The sequence below is a fragment of the Rattus norvegicus genome, chromosome 2 (assembly GCF_021556685.1).
Source record: "Rattus norvegicus strain SHRSP/BbbUtx chromosome 2, alternate assembly SHRSP_T2T, whole genome shotgun sequence".
Classification (NCBI taxonomy): Eukaryota; Metazoa; Chordata; class Mammalia; order Rodentia; family Muridae; genus Rattus; species Rattus norvegicus.
In genome coordinates this window covers 169,060,667-169,087,555 of record NC_141535.1, presented here as the reverse complement: position 1 = coordinate 169,087,555, position 26,889 = coordinate 169,060,667, and the positions used below count along the sequence as shown (strand labels likewise).

Genomic DNA, 26,889 nt, shown 5'->3' with positions numbered 1-26,889 from the left:
TCTGTCATAATAACTAAATTAGTTCTGATTCTTGGAGAGTGTATTTTCTCAATAGCTGTGGAAATTTCCCAATATTAAGAGTTGAGGTATAGCCTAAGGCAGAGAACTTTCATAGCATGCATGAGCCCCATGGTTCCGTCCATGGGAACTCAGGTTTCAAACTGAATGGAGGAGAGAGTAGAAAGGGAGGGAAGGAGAAACACAGAGGAAGACCGGGAAGCTCTAAGATCCATTGGTAGGACATATGAATAATCGTAAAATTTTGAAATAAGATATTGAGGAGGGCTAGGTGTGTACCTCAGTAACAGGGATTTGCTTAACATGCACAAGGCACTGCATTCCTTCCCCCATATTGAAATAAACAGCGAAAACAAAAACAGTAAAAATAAAAACAAAGGAGAAAAAAATTCCCAGTCTGAAGCAAACGTCAAATCATAAATTTTTCCACATAGAAAAAGAATTGAGTATTAGCCAGACTATAACTACTTATAAATTTTATTTGGCTGTTATAGCAAATACTATCAAGAATTAATGTATTTAGGCCCTGCAACAAAAGTTGCTCACCCTGAGTGGAGGTAGCAAATTACTCTCCAGAAGTTTACCCATTCTGTGATACACCAGCTTTAAATATTTGGATGCTTTGTCTAGAAATGGGAAAATAAACTACTAAATCAACACTTCTTAGGAGGTCCGTGAAGAATGTAATGTTACAGAAAGGGAAATTATTTTGTTAGTAAAATATTAGCCCAAAAGCTCAAAATATCCAAGAAACAATTCACAGACCATCTGAAGCTCAAGAGGAAGGAAGATTAAAATGTGGATGCTTCAGTCCTTAGAAGTGGGAACAAAATACTCACAGGAGGAAATGCAGGGACAAAGGGTGGAGAAGGGACTGAAGGAAAGGTCATCCAGTGACTGCCCCACTTGGGGATCCATCCCATATGCAGCATCCAAACCCAGAGAGTTTTGTAGATGCCAAGAAGTGCATGCTGATAGGAGCCTGATGTAGCTGTCTTCTGAGAGGCTCTGACAAAGTCTTACTGATACAGATGAGGATGCTTGCAGCTAACCATCAGACTGAGCACAGGAACCCCAATGGAGGAGTTAGAGAAAGGACTGAAGGAGCTGAAGGGGTTTGCAATCCTATTGGAAGAACAATACCAACCAACTACCCCAACCCCCTCCCCAGAGCTTCCAGGGACTAAACTATCAACCAAAGAGTACACATGGAGAGAGCCATGGGTCCAGCAGCATATGTAGCAGAGGATGGCATCAATGGGAGGAGAAGCCCTTGGTCCTGTGAAGGCTTGTTTCCCCAGTGTATGGGAATGCCAGGGTGTTGAGGTAAGAGTGAGTGGGTAGGAGTGGGAACATCTTCATAGTGGCATGGAGGTGGAGAGGTAGGATGGGAGATGGGGGAAGGAGAATAACATTTGAAATGTAAATATATAAAATGTCCAATAAAAAAGCAAAAAAAACATTGCAAAATAAAAATATCTATTTTCTCTAATTTATAGAGTAAAAGCACCTTTCTTTCCCTTTGTATTAGTATGATGATCTGTATGTAAAAGTGCTTTGCAGCACAAAAGCCTTAAAGAAAGTGAAGTACGTCATTTGGCTTTCATCTGTGTACCTACATAGTTAAAATCTACGCCAATGAATTGGATCAGTCAAGCATTCTCTGACTCAGACCTCTGGGCCAGGACATCATGAAAGGGAGCAGTGAACATACCCTTCCCGATGTGATGGCCTATCTCATATATAAGTAATGAGTAGGTCAGAACACAAAGCTTGCAAGGCTGGTGGTGGACCAGGGGAGTTTGGTGATTTCCAAGTTCTTCAGTAACACAGCATTTCCTTATCTTATAATATTTATCAATTAAATATTTAAATGTATTAAACAGTCATAGAGAATTAAATGTGCTTTGGATTCTACCAAATTACAAAATTTCAAAGCCTTGTTTCTTGAGGAAGTTACTATAAAATTTAAATCGGTTTTTTTTTCATATTATCCAATTACAGTTAGAGATAAGCCTAGAAAGATTCTGGCTTCTGATTACTCTGACAAACTTAAAGCTGAAGTATCTCTTCTGCGGTGGGAGAAGTGGGCAACGCTGTCTGTGTCAAGTTCTTAATAGCAGTGCAAATAGACTATGGGCAGAGTGAAAGAACTTCTGTCTTGGCTCAACAGAATTCAAAGCACCCGTGACATTTCTAGAAAGGTCATTGTACGGCTGCCATCTTTCAGAACTGTAGGCAAGTGGGAACTGCTGTTTTTTTGGTTTTTTTTTTTTTTGGTTTTTTTTTTTTTTTTTTGCACCAGTCACCGGCATGGATAGATCACTCCTTGTCGTTGGCTTCAGCTGAGCATAAATGCTTAAGATTGGTACAGGGTGATGCTGTTGGTTATGAGGAAAAAGCTAAGCCAGATGAATTCTAATACAGGCTGGGTGTGGCTCTCATATGCACAGCGAGTTCTAGTGAGTTTCATTTGCCAAGGACATGCCAATTCTTATTTCTCAGAAGTTGGAAGACTACCGCACCGGGAGAAATCAAACTTTTGTCTATGATGTCATGTTCTTTAAGGATTCTTATGCTGATAGAAAAGCTTTGTTGGAATTAAGTAGTTAAATGTAAATGTCTATGGACTTGGCCTCTATTGATTTATCTGATGTCTTCTATGTTAGATATAAAAGCTCAACTTGGCAAGTTAGAGGATTCGATTTGGCTCACCCTGCCAGCAAACAAGCTGTGCCCAACACAGATCCACCCTTGAGTTACCGAGGTTCAGTTCTGAACCAGTACGGATGAGATCCTGGCTAAGAGTGTAAGCTGGGTGCTGATTGGCTGTGTCTGGTAATCAGGATACATAAAAGGCAAGCACGAAAATATCTGGGAAGGTTGATACTGTTTGTGTCCTAGCAAACCTGTGTGCTCCTGGGACGCATCACTACCATGAGTGGGTGCCCATTTTCAGGAAACAGTGTAGGGTGAGTGTTTATCTCTGTTTAAATGGAAGGGACTTTCTTTAGCCTTAGCCTATAAACAGTTAAGTTTCTGGACTTAAAAGTCAACTCCTTGCCTCTTATTATTCTATTCACTTATTAATAAACTAAACAGAATTAGTAACAGAATTGTGCTTTCTTATTTTATGGTCACTGTGCTTTGTTTTTGTTTGTTTGTTTTGTTTTGTATGTCATTCGCTCAAACTGCAGATATACTTTGAAAAACTTATCTATGGAAGACAATGAAGAAGACGGAGCTCAAACTGGTGTAAACAGAGCCAGCAAAGGAGGACTTATCTATGGGGACTACTTGCAGGTAGGTGGTGGCATGACCTCACTGGAGTAAGCTGCTGTTGTAAGTCACTAAATTGGCTCCTTGGTCTTTCACTTGCCTATCTTTCTTCAATCATCAATAGTTTTCTGAAACTTAAGACCCTTCTATTCATATCTGTGCCTTTTCAAACTTGCTTTAGCAAGTTAACGGGTGAAATCTACCTTCCTAGAAGAGGTGCGGCCAGAGCAGAAAGTTCTGTATCTGGATAGAAGATTGTGAAAGATAAAACACCATGTAGATAGCAGACAGGCTCTGCTCAGCACATGTAAAAAAGATGTGGTCAGAAGCCCAAATCACTATAGGAAGTCTGCAAATTCCACATTACCAAGTAGGAATGTTAAAGGTTCCCAGAACTTTGTCAAAATCCTTAGTAAATAAAATACAGTTTTCCACCAGGAATTTGGAGGTGATTATGGTCAGTCTTCAGAGTATAAATTTAAGGTAGAAAATGGTTAAAGTTCTCATATCCTTTTTTGGTTGTTTTGTAAGGATGAATCAAGAAAGAAGGTAAACCCTACCAGAAGACTTTTAGGGGAAGGAAAGGAAAGTGTGGCAGACTTGAAGCTGGGCAAGCAAACGGTTAGCTTCCCACCACACTCACTGTAGAACAGGGGCATTTGAGAGGACAGTACTGTCGCATGGGATATTTTGGAGAAGAATGTAACTATGATTATTCTTGAGATCACAAGTTTAGGCTACTCTTTTTTGATGAAACTCATTTACTATTTAAGAGAAAAACAAAACAGATTGCAGTTTGAGAGTTTTGGACTTTGAGGTACTTTTTCCGGAACTGCAGTCTGCTTCGTGTTAATGTCTGTGTCCACAACCCAAGAGATGAAATCTTAAAATCAATCTCCTTATTTTCTTATTTAAAGTTGGAGAAGATTTTGAATGCACAAGAACTTCAAAGTGAAATCAAAGGGAATAAAATCCACGACGAGCACCTCTTTATTATAACTCACCAAGGTAAGCCGCAAGGGTAAGGAACAACTTTGCAATAACTTGTCACCAAGAGTGAAAATGTTGTCTGCTCTGTAGGGTCATAACAGACTGAGGAGTTGCCGTTAGATACGCATGAGGATATTTCGTCCTATGATACCTCCCAGGAGTCTCTCTGGGCTTTCGTTCTCATCTTTCTTCCTTTCCCTGCCCGGTAGTTGTACTAATCTCCTCGTTTCGTCCTTCATTCAAGAGAGACCTTTTGGCTCTCAAATTTTCACAAAGGATTTACAAGCTAAGATGTCTTTTTTTTTTTTCATGGAGCACTGAAAACCTGGCTTTCCATAATTTTTTAATATTTTTTTTACAAATTCATGTAGTTTTATAAAAATTGAATATCAAGCAATAACATATAGTTTTATATTTGGTAATATTTTTCAGATTTCTTATTTCTGGGTAGTGGTATTCAGGTAAAGCGTCTGTGTTCTCAGAAGGGCCTGGTTCTCCAAGATGTCATGAACAGTTTCACGCATGTTAAGAATGCTTGCTGTATGGTTGTCAGTTCCATGTGATTTTGTGTGTCTGTTCAGGAACTCTCATCTATTCTACACATTCTGATACTTTTCTCTTCTGATGAGTTCTTGTCCTTTGTCCAAATGAGTTCTTACTACCCTTGGTTACTAACATCAGAAACCCCTTTTAGTGAAGAAATTAATGATTGGAAAGAGTTGGCACATTGCATTATGTCTGTCTTCCATTTGTTTGTTTTATCTTGCATTTTCATTGGGTTGTGCTAAAGCAGAAATCAGCAAGAAAGGAATCCTAGCTGATCAGCATAAATGGAACGCAAAGATACATTTGAGTCTCCTCTCTACTGGTGCAAATTACACAATCTTAGTCAGATTAAGACCTCCTACACCAAATGAGGAGTTACTCTGCATTCCTATTTGTTTCTATGCCAACAAGATGAAATAATGCTCAGTAACCACTTGGAGTCTAACATGCAGTAAGCTTATAACAGACTATGGCCATCATGGTTTTATAGTCTTTTGCACTTTGGTTACAGCATGTTGGGAGTGGCTCACAGAGCTACCCACACAAAGTTTGACCTGGAAAGAGATATGCAAACTGATCAACAAGCATTTGATTTGCTCATTACCCAAATATAAAAATTAGACCTCCCCAATTCTTAAGCATAGCTGGAAAATTATAGTTGAGCTTACTTTCCTAATTATCACAGATATAGCCTTTATCCATTGAATGGTACCACATGGTGTGCACCAGGGATATCAGATTGTTAGCACTTGTGATCATCTACTTACTACACTGATGACATTATTCACTAATTCATTAAGTAAACAGCTAGTGCCAAGCGTTGTGCTGATTACTGAAAGAAAAATAGACAACTAAGATGAAAAAAAATGTTACGGGGTTTATATACTTATATGAAGGACAATCTAACAAGAAAGAATCATTTCACTTGCTATTACTAGTCTGGAAACACAGTGAATAGAACTGTTCCTATAAATTGTAAGAATATGAAACACTAGCTCCTACTTAAAGAAAGATAACTGTTTGGTGACTGTAGACAGGGATTAAATAGCAGGTATTAAAGAAGATCCAGTCAGTTCTTTATCCCAAATGACATTTTTAGTAACCAGATATTTTGACCCTTAATATACATTTTCTTCTTGGTTAGGTTGTAGCACTTTTCAATATCAGTTGTATTGCTTGGTGACTCCATAGAATGGAAAAGCCAATTCTCAGGGACAAGTCCCACTTATGTTCCACAGAAGAAATGCTGTGATAGAATTCAGGCTCAAAGTGGCTTTGAGCTGAAGCAGGAATTCTCAGAGCTGCTGACTCACTTAAAGGCAGGAGCCTCCGGAACTCACAATGTGATTAGCATGAGGCTTCACAGTTACTGTTTGATCCTGGAACTGTCTGCTTCCTCTTCTGCTTTGAGACCACCCACGGCCCCCTAGAATTGTTCAAATAAAGAACAGTCAAATTCAGCAAATCCCAAGCAAGCAAGCAACCAGCAACAACAAAGCACTCGTTTAAAATGTAAGACCTTACGGTTTTCATCGAGGTTAAAAATTGTTCAACTCTGTGGAGGGGTAACACTGAGGAGCAGGTATCCAGGCAGGAAGTGAGAATGGGTTGTATGTGTTATTCTAAAAGACGCAAAGAACTCTGTTTATAAGGAGGGGTCACTCATAATAATGGATGTACCAGTTAAAGTAAAACACCCAGTATATTAGAAATTCAAAAATTAGAGATAATAAAAATTAAATGTTTATTTCTAACGTGAGTTCATGCTCACATTTATTAGTTTTAAAGTTGTTTTGTTTTTATTTGTTATATGTATCTGCCCTATAATTATATTGAAAGGGTACTTGTAACTTTCTAACTGACTTTTTTAAAATTACAGCTTATGAACTTTGGTTTAAACAAATTCTCTGGGAACTTGATTCTGTTCGTGAGATTTTTCAAAATGGCCATGTAAGTTCCAATGTTATTAAGCTGATTGATTTTGTATATCTCCTAAAAGCATTTACAAGGTATGAAGCTAGCATTTTAATATATATTTAAATAATTAAGTGACTCAAGAGTTTTGGAGATTTTTTTTTTCTGAGAAGTATCAATATATTTCAAATCTTCAAATCCCTTTAAAAGACTCACTTTTCTCTTTAAGTTACTATAAACAGGGTAGATTGCAAGCCCAAATAGTGATAATCCTATAACAAGTAACTGAACTCTATTTCTAGTCAGTATTACTTAAGGCAAGATAGGTGAAGAGAAGGCAAGATAGGCTGGATGAGGGACATGGAAGAGAAAGAGTTGAAAGAGGGAGGAAAGAGTGGGAAGACAAAAGATGAGAGAAGCCCAAACAGCCCCCCAGGGGTCAGAAGTGCAGCTGAGATACCCACTCCCATCTCCTTTTTATCCTGAGCTCAAAACATACATCCCATATCTGAGTTTCTGGTCCATGAGCTGTGGTTCTCTCTCTCTCTCTCTCTCTCTCTCTCTCTCTCTCTCTCTCTCTCTCTCTCTCCTCCCTCCCTCCCTCCCTCTCTCTCTCTCTCTCTCTCTCTCTCTCTCTCTCTCTCTCTCTCTCTCTCCCTGCCTCCCCCTCTTTCTTTCCCTCTATCTCTCTTTTCCACTTTCTCCTTTCCTCTCATGTGACTACAAGACCTTGACTTGTCAGTGACAACCTAGGCTTTTCTGAAGAATAGATGAAGTGATTTATATATGTATCTAATCCTCTCCTAAAAGAAAGAGTTTCCTTCACTTTCTTCTCTGAAACAAAACTAGCAGAAACATGCTTTGAAATTAGTGAACGCTGTTTTCCTGGATAGCTTCTTGTTGCATGTAGCTTTTGCTACCCTGCCAAAGCTCCAAGAATGGACCTCACTACCAGCCCCCACCCCTCGAATCTACAGATAAAAGGCACACACACACACACACACACACACACACACACACACACACAAACACACACACACCCACAGAGAGAGAGAGAGAGAGAGAGAGAGAGAGAGAGAGAATTCAATTTATTCAAATTCAACTTGCCTTTTGACACAATTGCTGGGTGCTACTATCTCCCTCCTTGAAAGGTGTGTCCTTATCAATATTTTTAGCTCCACAACACTCTACCACACCACTCTACCTGCCCTAAACTTTAGGTGTTCAGTTATATCTGGTCCCTGCTAAACACCCCTGACTGCCTGCTTGTAGGAGCAACCTCTTTGGTCACTCCACACAAGGTCTCACATGGCTGGTTTCCTTTTCTCTATCAGAAGCATGATAAACTCTCCCTATCTGCTTGCCTCCAGGGAACCAGAAGTCCCACCCAGCAATTGGTCCATGGCTTCTTTACAGACAGATCAAGAACAAATTGGGGAACAGGACCTTAATATCATAACATCCTGTACACCTTCTAGCTGTGTCTGTTTAATTTTCTACTTTCATTTTTTAAAAAATCCAGTTTGTAGTAATCTCTTGCATGTAACTCAAAATTGCTTTTATCTTAAAATATTTATGGCAAAATTCAGTTCCAAATGTCTTTGTTAGTGTTTACACAAGACTGATAGCAATACATCGTTACTCCCAATCTATATCTTCTCTAAATCCAACTGACTACTCAGTATTTCATCCTCCACCATCCCAAAATCAGGTCAGGGATGAGAGGAACATGCTCAAGGTGATGACTCGGATGCACCGTGTGGTGGTCATCTTCAAGCTCCTGGTACAGCAGTTCTCGGTTCTGGAAACAATGACTGCCTTGGACTTCAATGACTTCAGGTGTGTGCTTCTCAGTATCTCATCCTGGTTCTGTAAAAGAAGAACATGTGTGGGATGAAAGAAGTCCTTTCTATTAGCATCTGAGGGAAACTTGGAGCATTGATCACAAATACTTCAGAAGTGGTTAAAAACATTCCATGACTTATTTTTAGATTCAAAACTAGTTGAACAACTAATTTCAGTTTATCATCATGTGTCCTGTTTTTCATAGCAAAGGTTATTAGATGTGAAATGGCTTAAATAAGCTTATGATATAAAAATATGAGAAATATCAGTAATATATAAATAAAAATGACAACTAAAATATCAGTATTCATTATATGCTGTCAATTTTAGCTTTAACCTCCTAAGCACACAAAGCCACCTGTATATGTCTGTGTGTTCATATGTACATCTGAATATGGTCTTACATCTTTAAAATGCACACATGCAAGAATTTTTTTCTAAAGTTAAATAAGAAAATTTCTCAATTTAAAATTAATTTAAAAGGAATCTATCATACTGTATAATAGGCAAAACTTCAAATAAGATTCATAGTAAAAAAATGAAGTTGAATTATTTGTGGTAGTGGCTAAGAAATTAAAATCTCAACATCACTTAGGGGATTTAGAAGATATAAGAGTTTTGATGGTTTAGTAACATCTCTGGTCATGTTGACTGGGTCTGGCAGTATTTCAGTGTTTGTAGTTGTTTTATCTCACTGACACCCATCTAGGTAGGAGGTTAAATGATGACATTCATGATTAGAATGGGTAGGTAGGATTAAAAAATATCTGTATAAAATCATTTGACACTGTGGAAAACACAATTTCCTAATATTCACCAGTCTTTTTCTTAGGAAGAAAAAGTGATACATAAATGCATACTATTATTTATGTGTATATTTAATCAATGTTTTCTAGTGGGAAGTTATATATTATGTCTATAAATCAATACATTCTACAATATATTATATATTAAAATATATGACATTTCATAACTATTGAAAGTTCTAACCAACTTCAAATTGGTCCACAGTGACAATGATGTTTAAATAATTCATTTTTCTTATTTATATAAGAAGTTTCTCATGTAGAGTCCAGTTGCCTGTCTGCCCCTGACAGATATTCTGACAAACCATTTTTTTTAGAAGAAACCATTACAATGATTAAAAAAAAAATCTCATCTTTTCAAACTTGCTTTTTTCTTCCCTTCTCAGAGAGTACCTGTCTCCAGCATCAGGCTTCCAGAGTCTTCAGTTCCGGCTGCTAGAAAATAAGATAGGTGTTCTTCAGAGCTTGAGAGTCCCTTACAACAGGAAACACTATCGTGATAACTTTGAAGGAGACTACAATGAGCTGCTGCTGAAATCGGAGCAGGAGCAGACGCTATTGCAGCTGGTGGAGGTAAGAGCACATGAGCAGCCTCTCAAGTAGCACTCCAACCTACTTGTAGGATAGTGTTTGTTGTATTAGAAGTCTAACACTCTTATCAAAATGGTGTTGCTTTCATGATAAACAAAGACAGATAAAAAACCTACTAGACTTGTAATTGAGCTTACTGAAACATTTAAAATATTAAGAATCTTACTGAGAAATTCAGCAAGATTTATATAATTGTATTTCATTATCTAAGAACTACATCATCTCATTAAATTATTCTATCAAATATTCCTATTGAGAAATATACAATTAGCTGATTCCTTGCCTTGATTATGTTTGATTATTCAATCAACTTTGGTTCTCTGAAATATAACATAATTGAAAAATTGTACTGAGAATTTTCATTAATTAAACCACCGGAATGTTCTTGTCATGATAATTCCCTTCTTATTCAAATTTTCTGGGAATTTATAAAGTGTTTATGGATGGTTAATTTGATTTTTTATGATCGTATAATACAAGAATTGTCTTGATTTTTATCACTAAACTTTACTCTTAGAAATTAAAATTTCTCTCGAGTGAATTAGCATTCCTTTAATCTCCTGAGTGTTGTGTGAATTTAGGCTACTATTGTCTACATACTATAAAAGAACTTATTAAGATGGAGAAAAAAATGAATAAAAAGCTGATTTCAAAACTATATGCATGTTAAGAAACAAACAATAGGTGTGTATAAAGTCAGTTTGATTTCTATGCTTCAAGGTCATTTGCAATGTTAGAATGATTGTAGGAAGGGGTCCAGAGATGGCTAAGTGGTTAAAAGAACTTACATCTTCCCATGGTTAATAATTTAGTAAAACAGTAAAATAGTAGACAAAGTATATTTGTGTTTTTCTAAATTAACACAATGAAGGAGAAAAAGGTTTACAAGTAAGCTAACATGTTTCTTAAAATTATGAAGATGTTAAAAGTTTAAATTTCCTAGGCATTCACCTAAATAATTATTTACCTAAGGCATGGCTGGAACGCACACCTGGCTTAGAGCCACATGGATTCAATTTCTGGGGAAAGTTTGAAAAAAATATCTTGAAGGGTCTGGAAGAGGAGTTCCTAAAGATTCAGGTAACTATGAATTCATGCCATAAACTTACTAAGAAAGAATTAGAAATTTAACCCATAAATTATCTGTCATTTTCATAATTTTCTTTATAATTTTCCTTTTATAAATATATCTTCTTGGACTGTGTATTACATGATTGATTTAACTTTCTCCACAAGTGTAAAAATAATGCCAAACTAAGACCTTCATTTACAAAGAGAGTTTTTTTTAACCTGTTGTAAATGGACATTGTTTACATGGTATTGATATATTTTATCATAATTGAAAATTGTATATTTTGATCAATTCAAGGACCAAGAGTCACAGAAGAGAGCAACTAGGCAAATATATTTAACCCCATATGGATTCCTTTGCTATTGTTTTTGCTAGGTCCTCTCCATTGGCTACAGACAATATCAATTTGATAGTTACTTTTTAAATGAGATTGTCTCCAAATTTTCTTTAGAATACAGGTCTTGCACCCTGTCTTTGTGATGCAACTTCTGTAACCACTCAGCTTTGCCACCTTGAGAATGGCTTCTTAAACCCTGTACTACAAAGGCATGTGATATAGGTTCAACTTTTATTTAAACGGTAGGCCTCTGTGGCAAAAAAATACTTCTTGCATAATTTTTCCTTCAGGCAAAATGTAAAGTAAGGATGTCTTCCCAAGGATTATGTTTATGTATTCATGTTTTAAAGCATTTTGATAATGTTGGATTACAGCGTTGTTCCCCATGAAGCTTTCATCGCCCTGGTTTGGTACTTTCTCATTCACAAATGGCGTTCACATACATATGTCCAAGAAGTCTTCTCAACCATAGCAACTGCCCAGAGACATGCATCATGCCCACAACCAATTCTCTAGGTCTTCTCTCCCTAGCTCTTTACTTCTCACCTTACCTTCTCCTTCAACTCTAGGTATTCACCAGTGATTCTCAAACACTTAAGTTTGAGTGTCCCCTTAGATTTCAGATCATACATTTAATGTTCTACTTGGTATGTTCTCCTGATCCTCTTAAAATAAGAAAAGAAAATCAAGTAGAAAATTTCCCTCCTATGAGTACTCACCTTGACCCAGTCTTCCCTGAGTTAAGTATGTTTTCCTCCCAAGAGCCTTCAACTGTCAAGTAAGTCACCTAGGTGTGGTCCTTGTTCCAACTCTTTTTCTACAATGATTTCTTTTTAAACTTTAAAGATTTACTTACTTCATTTTTATATGTATGAGTATTTTGTCTGCATATACACGTGTGCCCCACATGGTGCCCATAAAGTTCAAATGAGAGTGTTGGATCCCTGGGCCTCAATGTTCAGAGAGTTGTGAGTGAACATGTATATGGGTGTTAGGAACGGAATCATGGGTAACAACAACTATTCTTAACCATGTCCCTTAGCTTCTCTCCAGTCCCTCAAAAATGTTTCTGAGGAGTGGCTGAATCAGCTTTTTATCTTCCAATAGCTCTCTCATTTTTTGTAATACCTATCACCAAGACCAAAGTGAAAGTCCCTTGACTGCCATCCCTTCCCCACCGTAGGCCTTCCAGTTTATTCTCTCTGCTGCAGTCATAATTGTCTTTCCAAAATGCAAATCTGATGATCTCTCCCTCTTGCCTAAAACATCTTGTGTTCCATTGCTCTTTTTTTTTCAAGACAAGGATAGATCCCCATAGCACAAACCTAAAGCTTTCATTTATCACATGGGCTAACCTCACTGTGCTGCTCCCACTAGCTGAGCTAGCTCAGTGCTCTGAATCCTCTCAGTTCAAAATGTTTCTCGGCAGGCACAGTGCTCCATCTCTGCCAGCCTTCTGGCTGCCCTCACTCCCTGGGATGATTTTTCTATTTTTGTGTAGTGTTGTTTATAGTTTAAACGCTGTGCTTGCGTGACAAAGTGCCTTCCATCCTGTTCCTATAAGGGAATATTTTTGAGGTGAGACGACTCAGTTTTTGCTCACAATTTTTATGCCTGTTACTTTTCTGTGAGCATTTACTTAATAAATGAATAATCATTGGTAATAGTAACTCACTCAGGCTCTCACCCCCGATGCACTTGCTCTGATGAACTGAGGAGAATTGGGGTGTTTGCTCTGCCACCATCCAGATAACCAACTGCAAGTGGAACTGGAGGGTGGGCAGATAAAGCAGAATTTCTTCAACCAATCAAAGCATTTTAAAGAATTTAAATAGCATTAATATTTGTTCCGATTAAGAAGTAATATTTTCTAAGACTGGCATTATCTCTATGATAAATTATTATTATTTAAAATAAAATTAGTACATAGCACTCATTATTCATTTTAGATTTTCTCAAGAGTATTTGGCATTATTAATTATTTAAAATAAAATTAGTACATAACACTTATTATTCATTTTAGATTTTCTCAAGAGTATTTGGCATTATTAATTATTTAAAATAAAATTAGTACATAGCACTCATTATTCATTTTAGATTTTCTCAAGAGTATTTGGCATTATTAATTATTTAAACACAAAGAACATGAGAGATCAGTAAGTACGTGGAAGGGTCCTACTTGTTAGATGCATCTTCGGTATTGCACTATTGCGTGTTAAGATTAACACTTGAGGTACACACTTATTATAAGCTGAGAGTCTATTTCTTCTGAAAGAAGCAGTCTAAAACAGCGATCTGAGCCCTGGTGGGGAAGATTAAAACAATATTTTCCCATAAGGCGAAAAAGGACTCTGAAGAAAAAGAGGAACAGATGGCAGAGTTCCGGAAGCAGAAAGAGGTGCTGCTCTGCTTGTTCGATGAGAAGCGTCATGACTACCTTCTGAGTAAAGGTAAATGTGCTGACTGAGGGTCTTAGACCTCAAGGGCATATGCATGCAGACAAAGATAGGCCACAAGTCTGTCTATCATGACTAACTTGGGAGAAAGGAGGTAAAATTGTTTATCTACTCAGAGAAGTGAGAAATGGTTAGCACTGTGCCTGACAGCCCTATATTCACCATCTTGATTGCTCAGTGGAGTTACAGGACACTAGCAAACATTTCCATCCTATATGCAGACAGAGTACCTCGGTAAACTGCAATTGTAAAGCACTTCAGAAAGCTTTTAGGATTATTCAAAACAGACAGATTTTTATCATTCAGCACGGAGTGTAGCAGCGGCATGACGTCAGCATCAGTCGCTAGCCTCCGTTATCTACAGTCTCAGTGAAGTATGGCTAACCTTTTATTCTCACCATGGAGGGCAGAACACTTTTTTTAGCTTACAGGCCGCAGCCTAGAAAACTAATTTTATATAAATTAGAACAAACAAACGCAAAACCAAAACAACAATTTTTGGTTCGTTTTCAAATAGGATTTTATTAGGTGCCTCCAGTTTGGCTTTAAATCCATGATCCTCCTGCCTCAACTTTTGAGTATTGGGATTACAGATGTTTACCACCACATCTAAAACAAACAAATGAATCAAACATAGACAAACAACAAATCACTTTCAAATAGGGAATGAAGTGAATCTTGGTTACTTTTTGAAGAGTGACTGGAAAATACATGTATAATGGGAGTTACATATTCTTTTTATCATGTTTTCCTAAGATAGCACTTAACATATTTGAGAATCTAAAATAAAATATATGTATAGTATTAAAATATAGATAATACACTAATTTTATTTTCAAAACTATAGATTACAGTACAAGTACAAGCTACTGAATAAAAATTTAAATTAATATTGGCTCCTTTCTCTGAAAACACACATTAGATTTAGCTAATATGATAATTCAAATTAAAATGATTGTCTTACTACATATTGAGTTGTAACTTGCTTTGCACTCCAGATCAGTGCTAAAAGTCCTTAGCTTAGGCATGCTAGGGCCTTGGACTCCATCCCCAGCACCAAGAAAAAACGTTAATGTTGAAAAATTCCTGCTTTTCCTACAGGTGAACGACGACTGTCATACCGTGCACTCCAGGGAGCACTGATGATATATTTTTACAGGTAAAAAGAAAATTATAACAAAAAGTGGAAGTAAAATTGAAGAGTGGATATGGAGATGTCAAGGATACAGTCTATATGTTGCAATCAAAATTTAATTTAGTTTTTTTAGTCATTTAGTTTTTGGGGAAAACACTGAAAATCATTACTTTAAATAACAAGTCTGTCTTTACTCATGCATTAGGCCATTTCTATGCATGAGTAGACAAATATGCAATGTATTTTACTTATAGAAAACATTGTGTGTCAGTTATTAAGTGCCCCAAAAGATCAAAGCTAGTCTTTTCTTAGAAGCCCAATTGCAAAATTATTATTTTATTAGAAGATAGTGTCATAGATTTCTCTATATTATAAAATGAAAATTTGAAGCCAGTTAGATCAGTGGGTGGGTAAGGGCACTTGCCACCTAGCTGGACAACCAGAGTTAATTCCTAGAACATACAAGGTAAGAGAGAGCTGACTCCCTCCAGTTGTCTCCCATCCAAAGGTTCTCCAGTCACAGAATGCACATGCTCTGCATAAGAAAAATATAACGAAAACTAAAATTAAAAAAGTATGTCAAGGAAAATGTCTTACAAAGAATAGTCTGCTTGGTCAGTGGTTTTATATAAAATCACCTTTAATGTCTAAAATGTTTTCAGGTTCTGCTGAGTGTTCATCTTCTCCTTGGAGACTAATGCACTGGATTTTATATATATATATATATATATATATATATATATATATATATATATATATATAGTTTAATTTTGCAAATTCTTTTGGATCTGTTTCTTCAGGATCAGCAGAAACAAAATCTTTTAGTTTTTGTTCCTCCTCTCAAAATAAATAGTTGCCCTAAGTACAATATGTATCAAGAATGTTTATGGCTTCAATGAAAAAAGAAATTTCAATACACTAGGGGACATAGAAATCATCTTTGTTTGCACAGTTTATTATCTGCTAAGAAGCATTTGATAGCTGTCAGCATTCTATATAAGTTACTGTAACATATATCTCTTTCAATAAGACCATATTAGGCAGGAATTTTGGCTGGTTACCTCATATAAATTATGTATAAGTTACATGGAACTTTCTAGACTTCACACAAATACTGGGTATTGAATAGTGACTGAATGGCAATCCTAAGATAGTACAGCTCTTAAGTATCACAGACACTAACATACAGACACTCTGGTTTGTCTTGATGCACTGGATTTTCTTAATCAGAGACTTTCTACTGTTGTTTCTTGTAGGGAGGAGCCTCGATTCCAGGTCCCTTTCCAGTTGCTGACCTCACTTATGGACATTGACACACTCATGACCAAATGGAGATGTAAGTCCTTGTCTGTCAAGTCCTTCACATGTACCCTGTGCCTTTACCATAAGACATTTCAGGGATTGAAAAGATGATTTAATTTATTCTAGAATGAAAAGAAAATTATTGTTCTGTCATTTTTTTTTTCAGAGCTGGGGACCGAACCCAGGGCCTTTCGCTTGCTAGGCAAGCGCTCTACCACTGAGCTAAATCCCCAACCCCGTTCTGTCAGTTTTAATATATAATATCTCAATCCTATTCTAATGCCTTTCTTTTTTTTATGATGTGGATCTCAGACTGGCAATATTGTGGTCATCATGCATGTCTCAGACAACTCCTACATCTTTTATGGTCATCAATGATCCAACATCATCCCCCCAGTCTCTAAATTGTGCTGCGTTTATTGAGCAGCTGATCACTAGTACTGCTAAGAAGATTTCATTTAAAACATAAAAACCTTCCTTTGAGGTCCTTGAGTGAACTTTAAACTTCACAGAATATTTTGTAGTGATCACTATCTCTGTCATTTTACACTCTTAATTTGGAATAATTTCAGTGAACATTATATTTCAATACATGTCACAATAAACCACTGGCTACTGTTGCTCTATCAAGATAACTTCTTACTATATTAGATAAAATTTCATTGTCTCAATTCTGCAGTCCCAACGGAGTAAAAAATATGGAACGCTTCACGAATTTGCATGTCATCCTTGCGCAGGGGCCATGCTAATCTTCTCTGTATCGTTCCAATTTTAGTATATGTGCTGCCGAAGCGAGCACTCTAATGCCTTTCAAAACAAAATTTAGCCTTTAGTTAATACTTGGTTGGTGCTTAAAATAATGGGTTTCATTAGGACATTTACATACTCAGCTGTCATTGTACCATCAACTTCTCTTTCATTCCCTCTCTATCAGGTGCCTTCTTCCTTGCACATTCTCCCTTCCTTCTCCCTTTGTATGTTCATGCATATGTTACTAAAACATGGCCCAAATGATAAAAGGCATACAATATTTTCTATCTCACGCCTCAGGATGCTCTCTATCCCTAGTTTCCCAATCTGTCCTGGGTCTTGCCTTGTATAAGTTAACATGATAACCTTCTAGTGTACAACTTCTACTGATTTTTTTTTAATTTTTATTTTTTTCCTGGAAGAAGGATCCCACAGAGGAAAAATGAAAGCCACTCTGAGTCTCTTCCTCTCAGTTACTGGGCTCACTGGCCATAAGCAATGAAGAGTGAATTAAAATGTGCATAGCCTAAGCCACAGGGGTGCTAGGTAACCTGATGGTCTCATCTGGCACTCATAGTTGACCTTTCCATCTGGCTAAGTGATAAGGTGTCAGTCTTTGCTGAAGCAATAATCATTACCAACCCTTTGGTTTTAGAGCACTGTAAAACTAATGGCAGAAAAATACTCATGCAGTAATTTGTCTGTTTGCCTAGATAATCATGTGTGCATGGTGCACAGGATGCTAGGCAGCAAGGCTGGCACTGGGGGATCCTCAGGCTATTATTATCTGCGCTCAACTGTGAGGTAAGTCAGACTTCTCATCACAGCAGAAATCTGCAAATTTTGGCATCTACAAGTCTATGAATATCATTTTGGAAAAGTTACATTTGCTTCTATCTGAACTGTTAACAGCACATTCTAGTTAGATGGCAATATTCCTGTGGAAACTAAAGGTAATAATATAAAAACCTCAGTCACAGAACTTTTCCATTTTCCTCCTGTGTGGAAAAGTGGTCTGGTATCAGTGGCTGCTGAATCAGCAATGGTATAGAGCAATGATTCTCAACCTGTGGGTCATGACCCAATGACTCTTTCTCAGGGGTCATCATCCAAGAAAAGTTATTTTCTTACAATTTGTAACAGTAGCAAAATTAGAGATATGAAATAACAACAAAAATTATTTTATGGTTGGAGGTCACCAAAACATGAGGAACTATACTAAAGAATTACAGTATTGGGAAGGTTGAACACCACCGGAATGGAGGAATCAGTAGTTGTTATATCCGGGAAGAAACATCTTCAATTAATTCCAGCTCAAATTTTTGTTTCTTAACCAAATGTATTCTTTGCATTTTCATACATGTATTCTGATTATTCTTATGCCTTATCCTCCTTTCTTTCCCTCCCTTTCTATTGTATAAACCTACTCTCTTCCCTACAAGTACCATTTTCTTATTTATGGACTTTATTTGTTTTGAGATCCTGTCCATTTACCCAAGGGCACCTGTTTGACCCTGGGTTTGGAACTCTCCATTGGAGCCTGGTGGTTTTAACAGTGGTTACTCTGCTGCTGTTGGTGATTCTCCAATACCTCTAGTGTATCAGTAACCATTAGTTCAGTGGGAGAAGAGGCTGACAAGCCTCTGGAATCCCTGTCCATCATCTGTTATCTGCTCACAGACCAATTTTCATGCAATTTTGATGCAAGCAAGCATAGTTGCATCAGGTTCATGAATTGAGTGGCTGAACCATTCCCAGAAAATACCATTCCATGGTCTTTCCCCCACTTATCTTCTGGTTCTTATTTTCTTTCTGTCCTTTCATCTGAAATATTCTCTAAAGCTTTTCAGGGTATTTTTGGGGGCGGGCAAGTATAAGTGTCTATGTTTGATTATAGGTCAAATTTCAATTAGACGAAAAATGTCATCATTAATTCACCTAATGTCTTTGCCAGATAAATTACACAAGTAAAATAATTTGTTTCTTCATATACCTGTTTTATATTAAAAGTAATTTCAGCTACCCACAGATTGACTTTTGTCTAATGTCTATAATGAAAAGGTCAGTGTAAATAAGGATTTAAATCATGGTAGCAGAGTTTCTGGGAAATTCATGTTCATGCTCTGTTTTTGTGTAATATTAATATTTACAATACTTCGCTACCAGAATATATAATGAATACAATATGCAAGTTGAAACTCTCATCACTGTTATACATGTTGATTTTCCCTTGGAAATGAATTCTATATGCAAAAAAAATAGTCAATGGTTTCTTTACAAAAGGAGCACATAGTACAACACTGTCACAGACATAATGAATGTGGACAGTGTTTCTAGTGTAGCCTTATCTCATTTAATCTTCACAAAGTCCTGGCCATAGGAAGCATTGTAGGCTTTACTTTAGAGAGTTCCCCTCATTAGCTTCATATGAATGGTCCCCTATGTTGTGTATAAGTGACCGAAGAAGGATTCCAGTCCAGGTTTAGTTGACTTCAAAGGCAAGGGCTCTTCTGCTATAAAGCTTTACCAGGGTTTGCTACTTTAAAACTATCCATTCAAGTAGATGGCTAACAAACAGAAAAACAATTTTCATATGAAAAGCAGTCTATACATATGTATAATGAAGCCAAGATGATCTTTAGATTTATCAATCCTTCGTAGAAGTTATATGATAGTTACTTTACAGTTAGGAAATATTTTTTAATGAGTAACTAAGAACTCTCTATTTTAAATGTATAATTTTATATACCACCCTTTTACAGTGAATAGTGAGAGGCATAGAGTTATGCCTCAACAATTAGAAATATTTACTGCTCCTTTAGAGTTTGATTCCTAACACACATGTAAGTCAGTTTGCAACCACCTGTAATTTCAGGTCCAGGGCGATTTGATACCTGACACCTCTGACTTCACCAGTACCTACAAGCACATGCATATACATATAAACATAAATATATTTTTAATTAATAAAAACAAATCTTTGAACAAATAGGAAATAAGGACACAGCCTCATCTACACGAATAAAATAGCCCAATAATTATATCACTCTGGTCTGAATCAAGCACGTTACTATCTATAAACATTAATCTTGGATGTGATTAAAATATGCATAATATTTACCAATGCTACCTAGAAACCAACCTGTATACAATATATATGACTATAAGATATAATGTTGAATATTAGCTATTTGTGTGATATAATTTTGAAGAGAAATGTGAAGCAAGACACTTTTTATATCAACAATCTAACATGTCTGCGTGTATATGTTTCTAGCGACAGGTACAAGGTGTTCGTGGATTTATTTAACCTCTCATCGTACCTGGTTCCCCGACACTGGATACCAAAGATGAATCCAATCATTCACAAGTTCCTTTACACAGCTGAGTACAGCGACAGCTCCTACTTCAGCAGCGATGAATCAGATTGAGTTTTTCTGAACATCAGTCCAGGCTACAGGATTCCCAGTCGACTTTTATTTTATAAATTTTTACAAATATGTGATTGGTGTAACATATTTATATTTGTAGTTCAGAGACGTGATGTTGTGGTCCAATCCTGGAAAAAATTATGATTTCGCATATCATGATGATGTATGATTAAGCAGATTAAGCATTATGATAAAAATAACTTGGTAAAATGTTAGCATCATCATACATATGATGTATTCTGGTTATAACTCAATTTACCCTGACACTTACCTCCATAGAAACACTTTAAGTAATTAGTTCCTTATTGCTTCATACTTTATAAAGCTTGGTGAGCAGTTCTTTTATATTATAGATGCAATAAATACTATTCTTCTGTACAAAATTTATTCAAATGAATCTTTAATTAATAAATTTAGTTTTTGTCTGCGCATTGCTTGCAAAACATGGGAATCTTATTTTTTGATGGGAATTTTGACGAGCAGTGACAAAAGTCTACCTGAAGCTTAACCTGGGGATACTATAATTTTGTTTCACCTGCTCCCAGAACTCAAAGGCACTCAAGAAATATACCACGGAGCCAGTTCAGCTCCCAGAATGTTACCCTTGATACATTTTGAAGATGTTCTTCTCTTTTCTGTGTCACTTTTGGCTGTCATAGAGCACTTTATTCCTTACACTGTTGACTCTGACACTTTCTCCTGCTCAAAGGCTGCACAAGGATGTAGTCAGCGCTAACACATAGAAATGCTGCAGAAATAGGTAGCACTTCAATTGGAAGAAAAGATCTTTCCAACTTACTAAACATGTCGATGGAGTAAACAGAAATCATGTTCATTTGGGATGCCTACAGTTTATATCAGGCTCCTTAGCCTTTGTTTTCAACCTTATTTTGGCGGTTGATAGCATTGAGCTAAGTTGTTGATACGGGAGAGACTACAAAATATTGGGTAAATTTTCTAAAGGTTCAAAATTAGAGTTAACAAGTTGTTTCCAATAAGCAGGAAGTTCTTGAAAAAAGCAAACTATAAATTAGTCTCAATTAACCACCGTAAGGATCATTCTTATGCATGTAAAGTGGGACCCTCTGTGCGTTAGGCTCTGCATTGTAGATCTGTCTACTTACCAAATTCTAATATGTAAAAGAAGAAGTACAGTATTTTTGCAGATGTTTTGTCAGTATCCTCTACACAATAAGAGCATGCATTGTGTTCTTTTATCACGGCTAACCTAGAAATGACTAAAGCATATAGAAGATGCCTAGATTATATGGAAATAAATGACATTTCACATGTAAGAATTGAGCATCCTGGGAGTCCCAAACCCGCGGATCCCGGCCCGCAGCAGCTCTCTGCTCCCAAACCCCGTGGGAGAGAGACTTCACCGCCTGGTCAGGTGGCCTCTCCTGAGGCTGCAGAGTGGAAGAGACCACCAACACTGCCCACCCCTGCCCACATCCCCGGCCCAAGAGGAAACTGTATACGGCCTCTGGGTTCCCGTAGAGGAGGGCCCAAGAGCAGCAGGACTACTGCGTCTGAGACACCGCCATAACCTGAAGGGAGCTACCGGATAAACAGTTCTCTGCACCCAAATCCTGTGGGAGGGAGAGCTAAACCTTCAGAGAGGCAGACATGCCTGGGAAACCAGAAGAGACTGCACTCTGCACACATCTCTGACACCAGAGGAAAACACCCCACGAGCAAACTTGAGCCTCGGGACCACAGGTAAGACCAACTTTTGTGCTGCAAGTGAGCTGCCTGGTGAACTCCAGACAGAGGCCCACAGGAACAGCTGAAGACCTGTAGATAGGAAAAACTACACGCCCGAAAGCAGAACACTCTGTCCCCATAACTGGCTGAAAGAAAACAGGAAAACAGGTCTACAGCACTCCTGACACACAGGCTTATAGGACAGTCTAGCCACTGTCAGAAATAGCAGAACAAAGTAACACTAGAGATAATCTGATGGCGAGAGGTAAGCGCAGGAACCCAAGCAACAGAAACCAAGACTACATGGCATCATCAGAGCCCAATTCTCCCACCAAAGCAAACACGGAATATCCAAACACACCAGAAAAGCAAGATCTAGTTTCAAAATCATATTTGATCATGATGCTGGAGGACTTCAAGAAAGACTTGAAGAACTCCCTTAGAGAACAAGTAGAAGCCTACAGAGAGGAATCACAAAAATCCCTGAAAGAATTCCAGGAAAACACAATCAAACAGTTGAAGGAATTAAAAATGGAAATAGAAGCAATCAAGAAAGAACACATGGAAACAACCCTGGATATAGAAAACCAAAAGAAGAGACAAGGAGCTGTAGATACGAGCTTCACCAACAGAATACAAGAGATGGAAGAGAGAATCTCAGGAGCAGAAGATTCCATAGAAATCATTGACTCAACTGTCAAAGATAATGTAAAGCGGAAAAAGCTACTGGTCCAAAACATACAGGAAATCCAGGACTCAATGAGAAGATCAAACCTAAGGATAATAGGTATAGAAGAGAGGGAAGACTCCCAGCTCAAAGGACCAGTAAATATCTTCAACAAAATCATAGAAGAAAACTTCCCTAAACCTAAAAAAAGAGATACCCATAGGCATACAAGAAGCCTACAGAACTCCAAATAGATTGGACCAGAAAAGAAACACTGCCTGTCACATAACAGTCAAAACACCAAACGCACAAAATAAAGAAAGAATATTAAAAGCAGTAAGGGAAAAAGGTCAAGTAACATATAAAGGCAGACCTATCAGAATTACACCAGACTTTTCGCCAGAAACTATGAAAGCCAGAAGATCCTGGACAGATGTCATACAGACCCTAAGAGAACACAAATGCCAGCCCAGGTTACTGTATCCTGCAAAACTCTCAATTAACATAGATGGAGAAACCAAGATATTCCATGACAAAACCAAATTTACACAATATCTTTCTATAAATCCAGCACTACAAAGGATAATAAATGGTAAAGCCCAACATAAGGAGGCAAGCTATACCCTAGAAGAAGCAAGAAACTAATCGTCTTGGCAACAAAACAAAGAGAAGAAAAGCACAAAAACATAAACTCATATCCAAATATGAATATAACAGGAAGAAATAATCACTATTCCTTAATATCTCTTAAAATCAATGGCCTCAACTCCCCAATAAAAAGACATAGATTAACAAACTGGATACACAACGAGGACCCTGCATTCTGCTGCCTACAGGAAACACACCTCAGAGACAAAGACAGACACTACCTCAGAGTGAAAGGCTGGAAAACAACTTTCCAAGCAAATGGTCAGAAGAAGCAAGCTGGAGTAGCCATTCTAATACCAAGTAAAATCAATTTTCAACTAAAAGTCATCCAAAAAGATAAGGAAGGACACTTCATATTCATCAAAGGAAAAATGCACCAAGATGAACTCTCAACCTAAATATATATGCCCCAAATACAAGGGCACCTACATACGTAAAAGAAACCTTACTAAAGCTCAAAACACACATTGCACCTCACACAATAATAGTGGGAGATTTCAACACCCCACTCTCATCAATGGACAGATCATGGAAACAGAAATTAAACAGAGATGTAGACAGACTAAGAGAAGTCATGAGCCAAATGGACTTAATGGATATTTATAGAACATTCTATCCTAAAGCAAAAGGACATACCTTCTTCTCAGCTCCTCATGGTACTTTCTCCAAAACTGACCATATAATTGGTCAAAAAACGGGCCTCAACAGGTACAGAAAGATAGAAATAATCCCATGCGTGCTATCGGACCACCACGGCCTAAAACTGGTCTTCAATAACAATAAGGGAAGAATGCCCACATATACATGGAAATTGAACAATGCTCTACTCAATGATAACCTGGTCAAGGAAGAAATAAAGAAAGAAATTAAAGACTTTTTAGAATTTAATGAAAATGAAGGTACAACATACCCAAACTTATGGGACACAATGAAAGCTGTGCTAAGAGGAAAACTCATAGCGCTGAGTGCCTGCAGAAAGAAACAGGAAAGAGCATATGTCAGCAGCTTGACAGCACACCTAAAAGCTCTAGAACAAAAAGAAGCAAATACACCCAGGAGGAGTAGAAGGCAGGAAATAATCAAACTCAGATCTGAAATCAACCAAGTAGAAACAAAAAGGACCATAGAAAGAAACAACAGAACCAAAAGTTGGTTCTTTGAGAAAATCAACAAGATGGATAAACCCTTAGCCAGACTAACGAGAGGACACGGAGAGTGTGTCCAAATTAACAAAATCAGAAATGAAAAGAGAGACATAACTACAGATTCAGAGGAAATTCAAAAAATCTTCAGATCTTACTATAAAAGCCTATATTCAACAAAACTTGAAAATCTGCAGGAAATGGACAACTTCCTAGACAGATACCAGGTACCGAAGTTAAACAACCCCATAACTCCTAAGGAAATGGAAGCAGTCATTAAAGGTCTCCCAACCAAAAAGAGCCCAGGTCCAGACGGGTTTAGTGCAGAATTCTATCAGACCTTCATAGAAGACCTCATACCAATATTATCCAAACTATTCCACAAAATTGAAACAGATGGATCACTCCCCAATTCCTTCTATGAAGCCACAATTACTCTCTTTTTTTTTTATTAACTTGAGTATTTCTTATATACATTTCGAGTGTTATTCCCTTTCCCGGTTTCCGGGCAAACATTCCCCTCACCCCTCCCCTTCCTTATGGATGTTCCCCTCCCAACCCTCCCCCCATTGCCGCCCTCCCCACATAGACTAGTTCACTGGGGGTACAGTCTTAGCAGGACCCAGGGCTTCCTCTTCCACTGGTGCTCTTACTAGGATATTCATTGCTACCTATGGGGTCAGAGTCCAGGGTCAGTCCATGTATAGTCTTTAGGTAGTGGCTTAGTCCCTGGAAGCTCTGGTTGCTTGGCATTGTTGTACTTTTGGGGTCTCGAGCCCCTTCAAGCTCTTCCAGTTCTTTCTCTGATTCCTTCAATAGGGGACCTATTCTCAGTTCAGTGGTTTGCTGCTGGCATTCGCCTCTGTATTTGCTGTATTCTGGCTGTGTCTCTCAGGAGAGATCTACATCCGGCTCCTGTCGGCCTGCACTTCTTTGCTTCATCCATCTTGTCTAATTGGATGGCTGTATATGTATGGGCCACATGTGGGGCAGGCTCTGAATGGGTGTTCCTTCAGTCTCTGTTTTAATCTTTGCCTCTCCCTTCCCTGCCAAGGGTATTCTTTTTCCTCATTTAAAGAAGGAGTGAAGCATTCACATTTTGATCATCCGTCTTGAGTTTCGTTTGTTCTAGGGATCTAGGGTAATTCAAGCATTTGGGCTAATAGCCACTTATCAATGAGTGCATACCATGTGTGTTTTTCTGTGATTGGGTTAGCTCACTCAGGATGATATTTTCCAGTTCCAGCCATTTGCCTACGAATTTCATAAAGTCATTGTTTTTGATAGCTGAGTAATATTCCATTGTGTAGATGTACCACATTTTCTGTATCCATTCCTCTGTTGAAGGGCATCTGGGTTCTTTCCAGCTTCTGGCTATTATAAATAAGGCTGCAATGAACATAATGGAGCACGTGTCTTTTTTATATGTTGGGGCATCTTTTGGGTACATGCCCAAGAGAGGTATAGCTGGATCCTCAGGCAGTTCAATGTCCAATTTTCTGAGGAACCTCCAGACTGATATCCAGAATGGTTGTACCAGTCTGCAACCCCACCAACAATGGAGGAGTGTTCCTCTTTCTCCACATCCTCGCCAGCATCTGCTGTCACCTGAGTTTTTGATCTTAGCCATTCTCACTGGTGTGAGGTGAAATCTCAGGGTTGTTTTGATTTGCATTTCCCTTATGACTAAAGATGTTGAACATTTCTTTAGGTGTTTCTCAGCCATTCGGCATTCCTCAGCTGTGAATTCTTTGTTTAGCTCTGAACCCCATTTTTTAATAGGGTTATTTGTTTCCCTGCGGTCTAACTTCTTGAGTTCTTTGTATATTTTGGATATAAGGCCTATATCTGTCGTAGGATTGGTAAAGATCTTTTCCCAATCTGTTGGTTGCCATTTTGTCCTAACCACAGTGTCCTTTGCCTTACAGAAGCTTTGCAGTTTTATGAGATCCCATTTGTCGATTCTTGATCTTAGAGCATAAGCCAATGGTGTTTTGTTCAGGAAATTTTTTCCAGTGCCCATGTGTTCCAGTTGCTTCCCTAGTTTTTCTTCTATTAGTTTGAGTGTGTCTGGTTTGATGTGGAGGTCCTTGATCCACTTGGACTTAAGCTTTGTACAGGGTGATAAGCATGGATCGATCTGCATTCTTCTACATGTTGCCCTCCAGTTGAACCAGCACCATTTGCTGAAAATGCTATCCTTTTTCCATTGGATGGTTTTGGCTCCTTTGTCAAAAATCAAGTGACCATATA

At 37.7% G+C, this 26,889-nt stretch overlaps 1 protein-coding gene, 1 non-coding gene and 1 pseudogene across 2 annotated transcripts; 1 reads left to right on the top strand and 2 right to left on the bottom strand.

The window, feature by feature from the left end:
* The first annotated feature begins 2,916 nt into the window (after nucleotides 1-2,916).
* Tdo2 (tryptophan 2,3-dioxygenase) lies at nucleotides 2,917-20,899 on the top strand. Its single transcript, NM_022403.2, is given in 12 exon segments — nucleotides 2,917-2,990; nucleotides 3,216-3,321; nucleotides 4,215-4,305; nucleotides 6,713-6,783; nucleotides 8,459-8,586; nucleotides 9,785-9,971; nucleotides 10,962-11,069; nucleotides 13,737-13,848; nucleotides 14,956-15,013; nucleotides 16,246-16,325; nucleotides 17,755-17,845; nucleotides 20,319-20,899. Coding segments are annotated over 12 exon segments (1,221 nt in total). The 5' UTR covers nucleotides 2,917-2,955; the 3' UTR covers nucleotides 20,473-20,899.
* LOC120101232 (small nucleolar RNA SNORD113/SNORD114 family) lies at nucleotides 16,593-16,673 on the bottom strand (annotated as a pseudogene).
* Rnu6-492 (RNA, U6 small nuclear 492) lies at nucleotides 16,984-17,090 on the bottom strand. Its single transcript, XR_015678485.1, has one exon. It is a non-coding gene; the product is annotated as a U6 spliceosomal RNA (small nuclear RNA).
* Nucleotides 20,900-26,889: the final 5,990 nt, after the last annotated feature.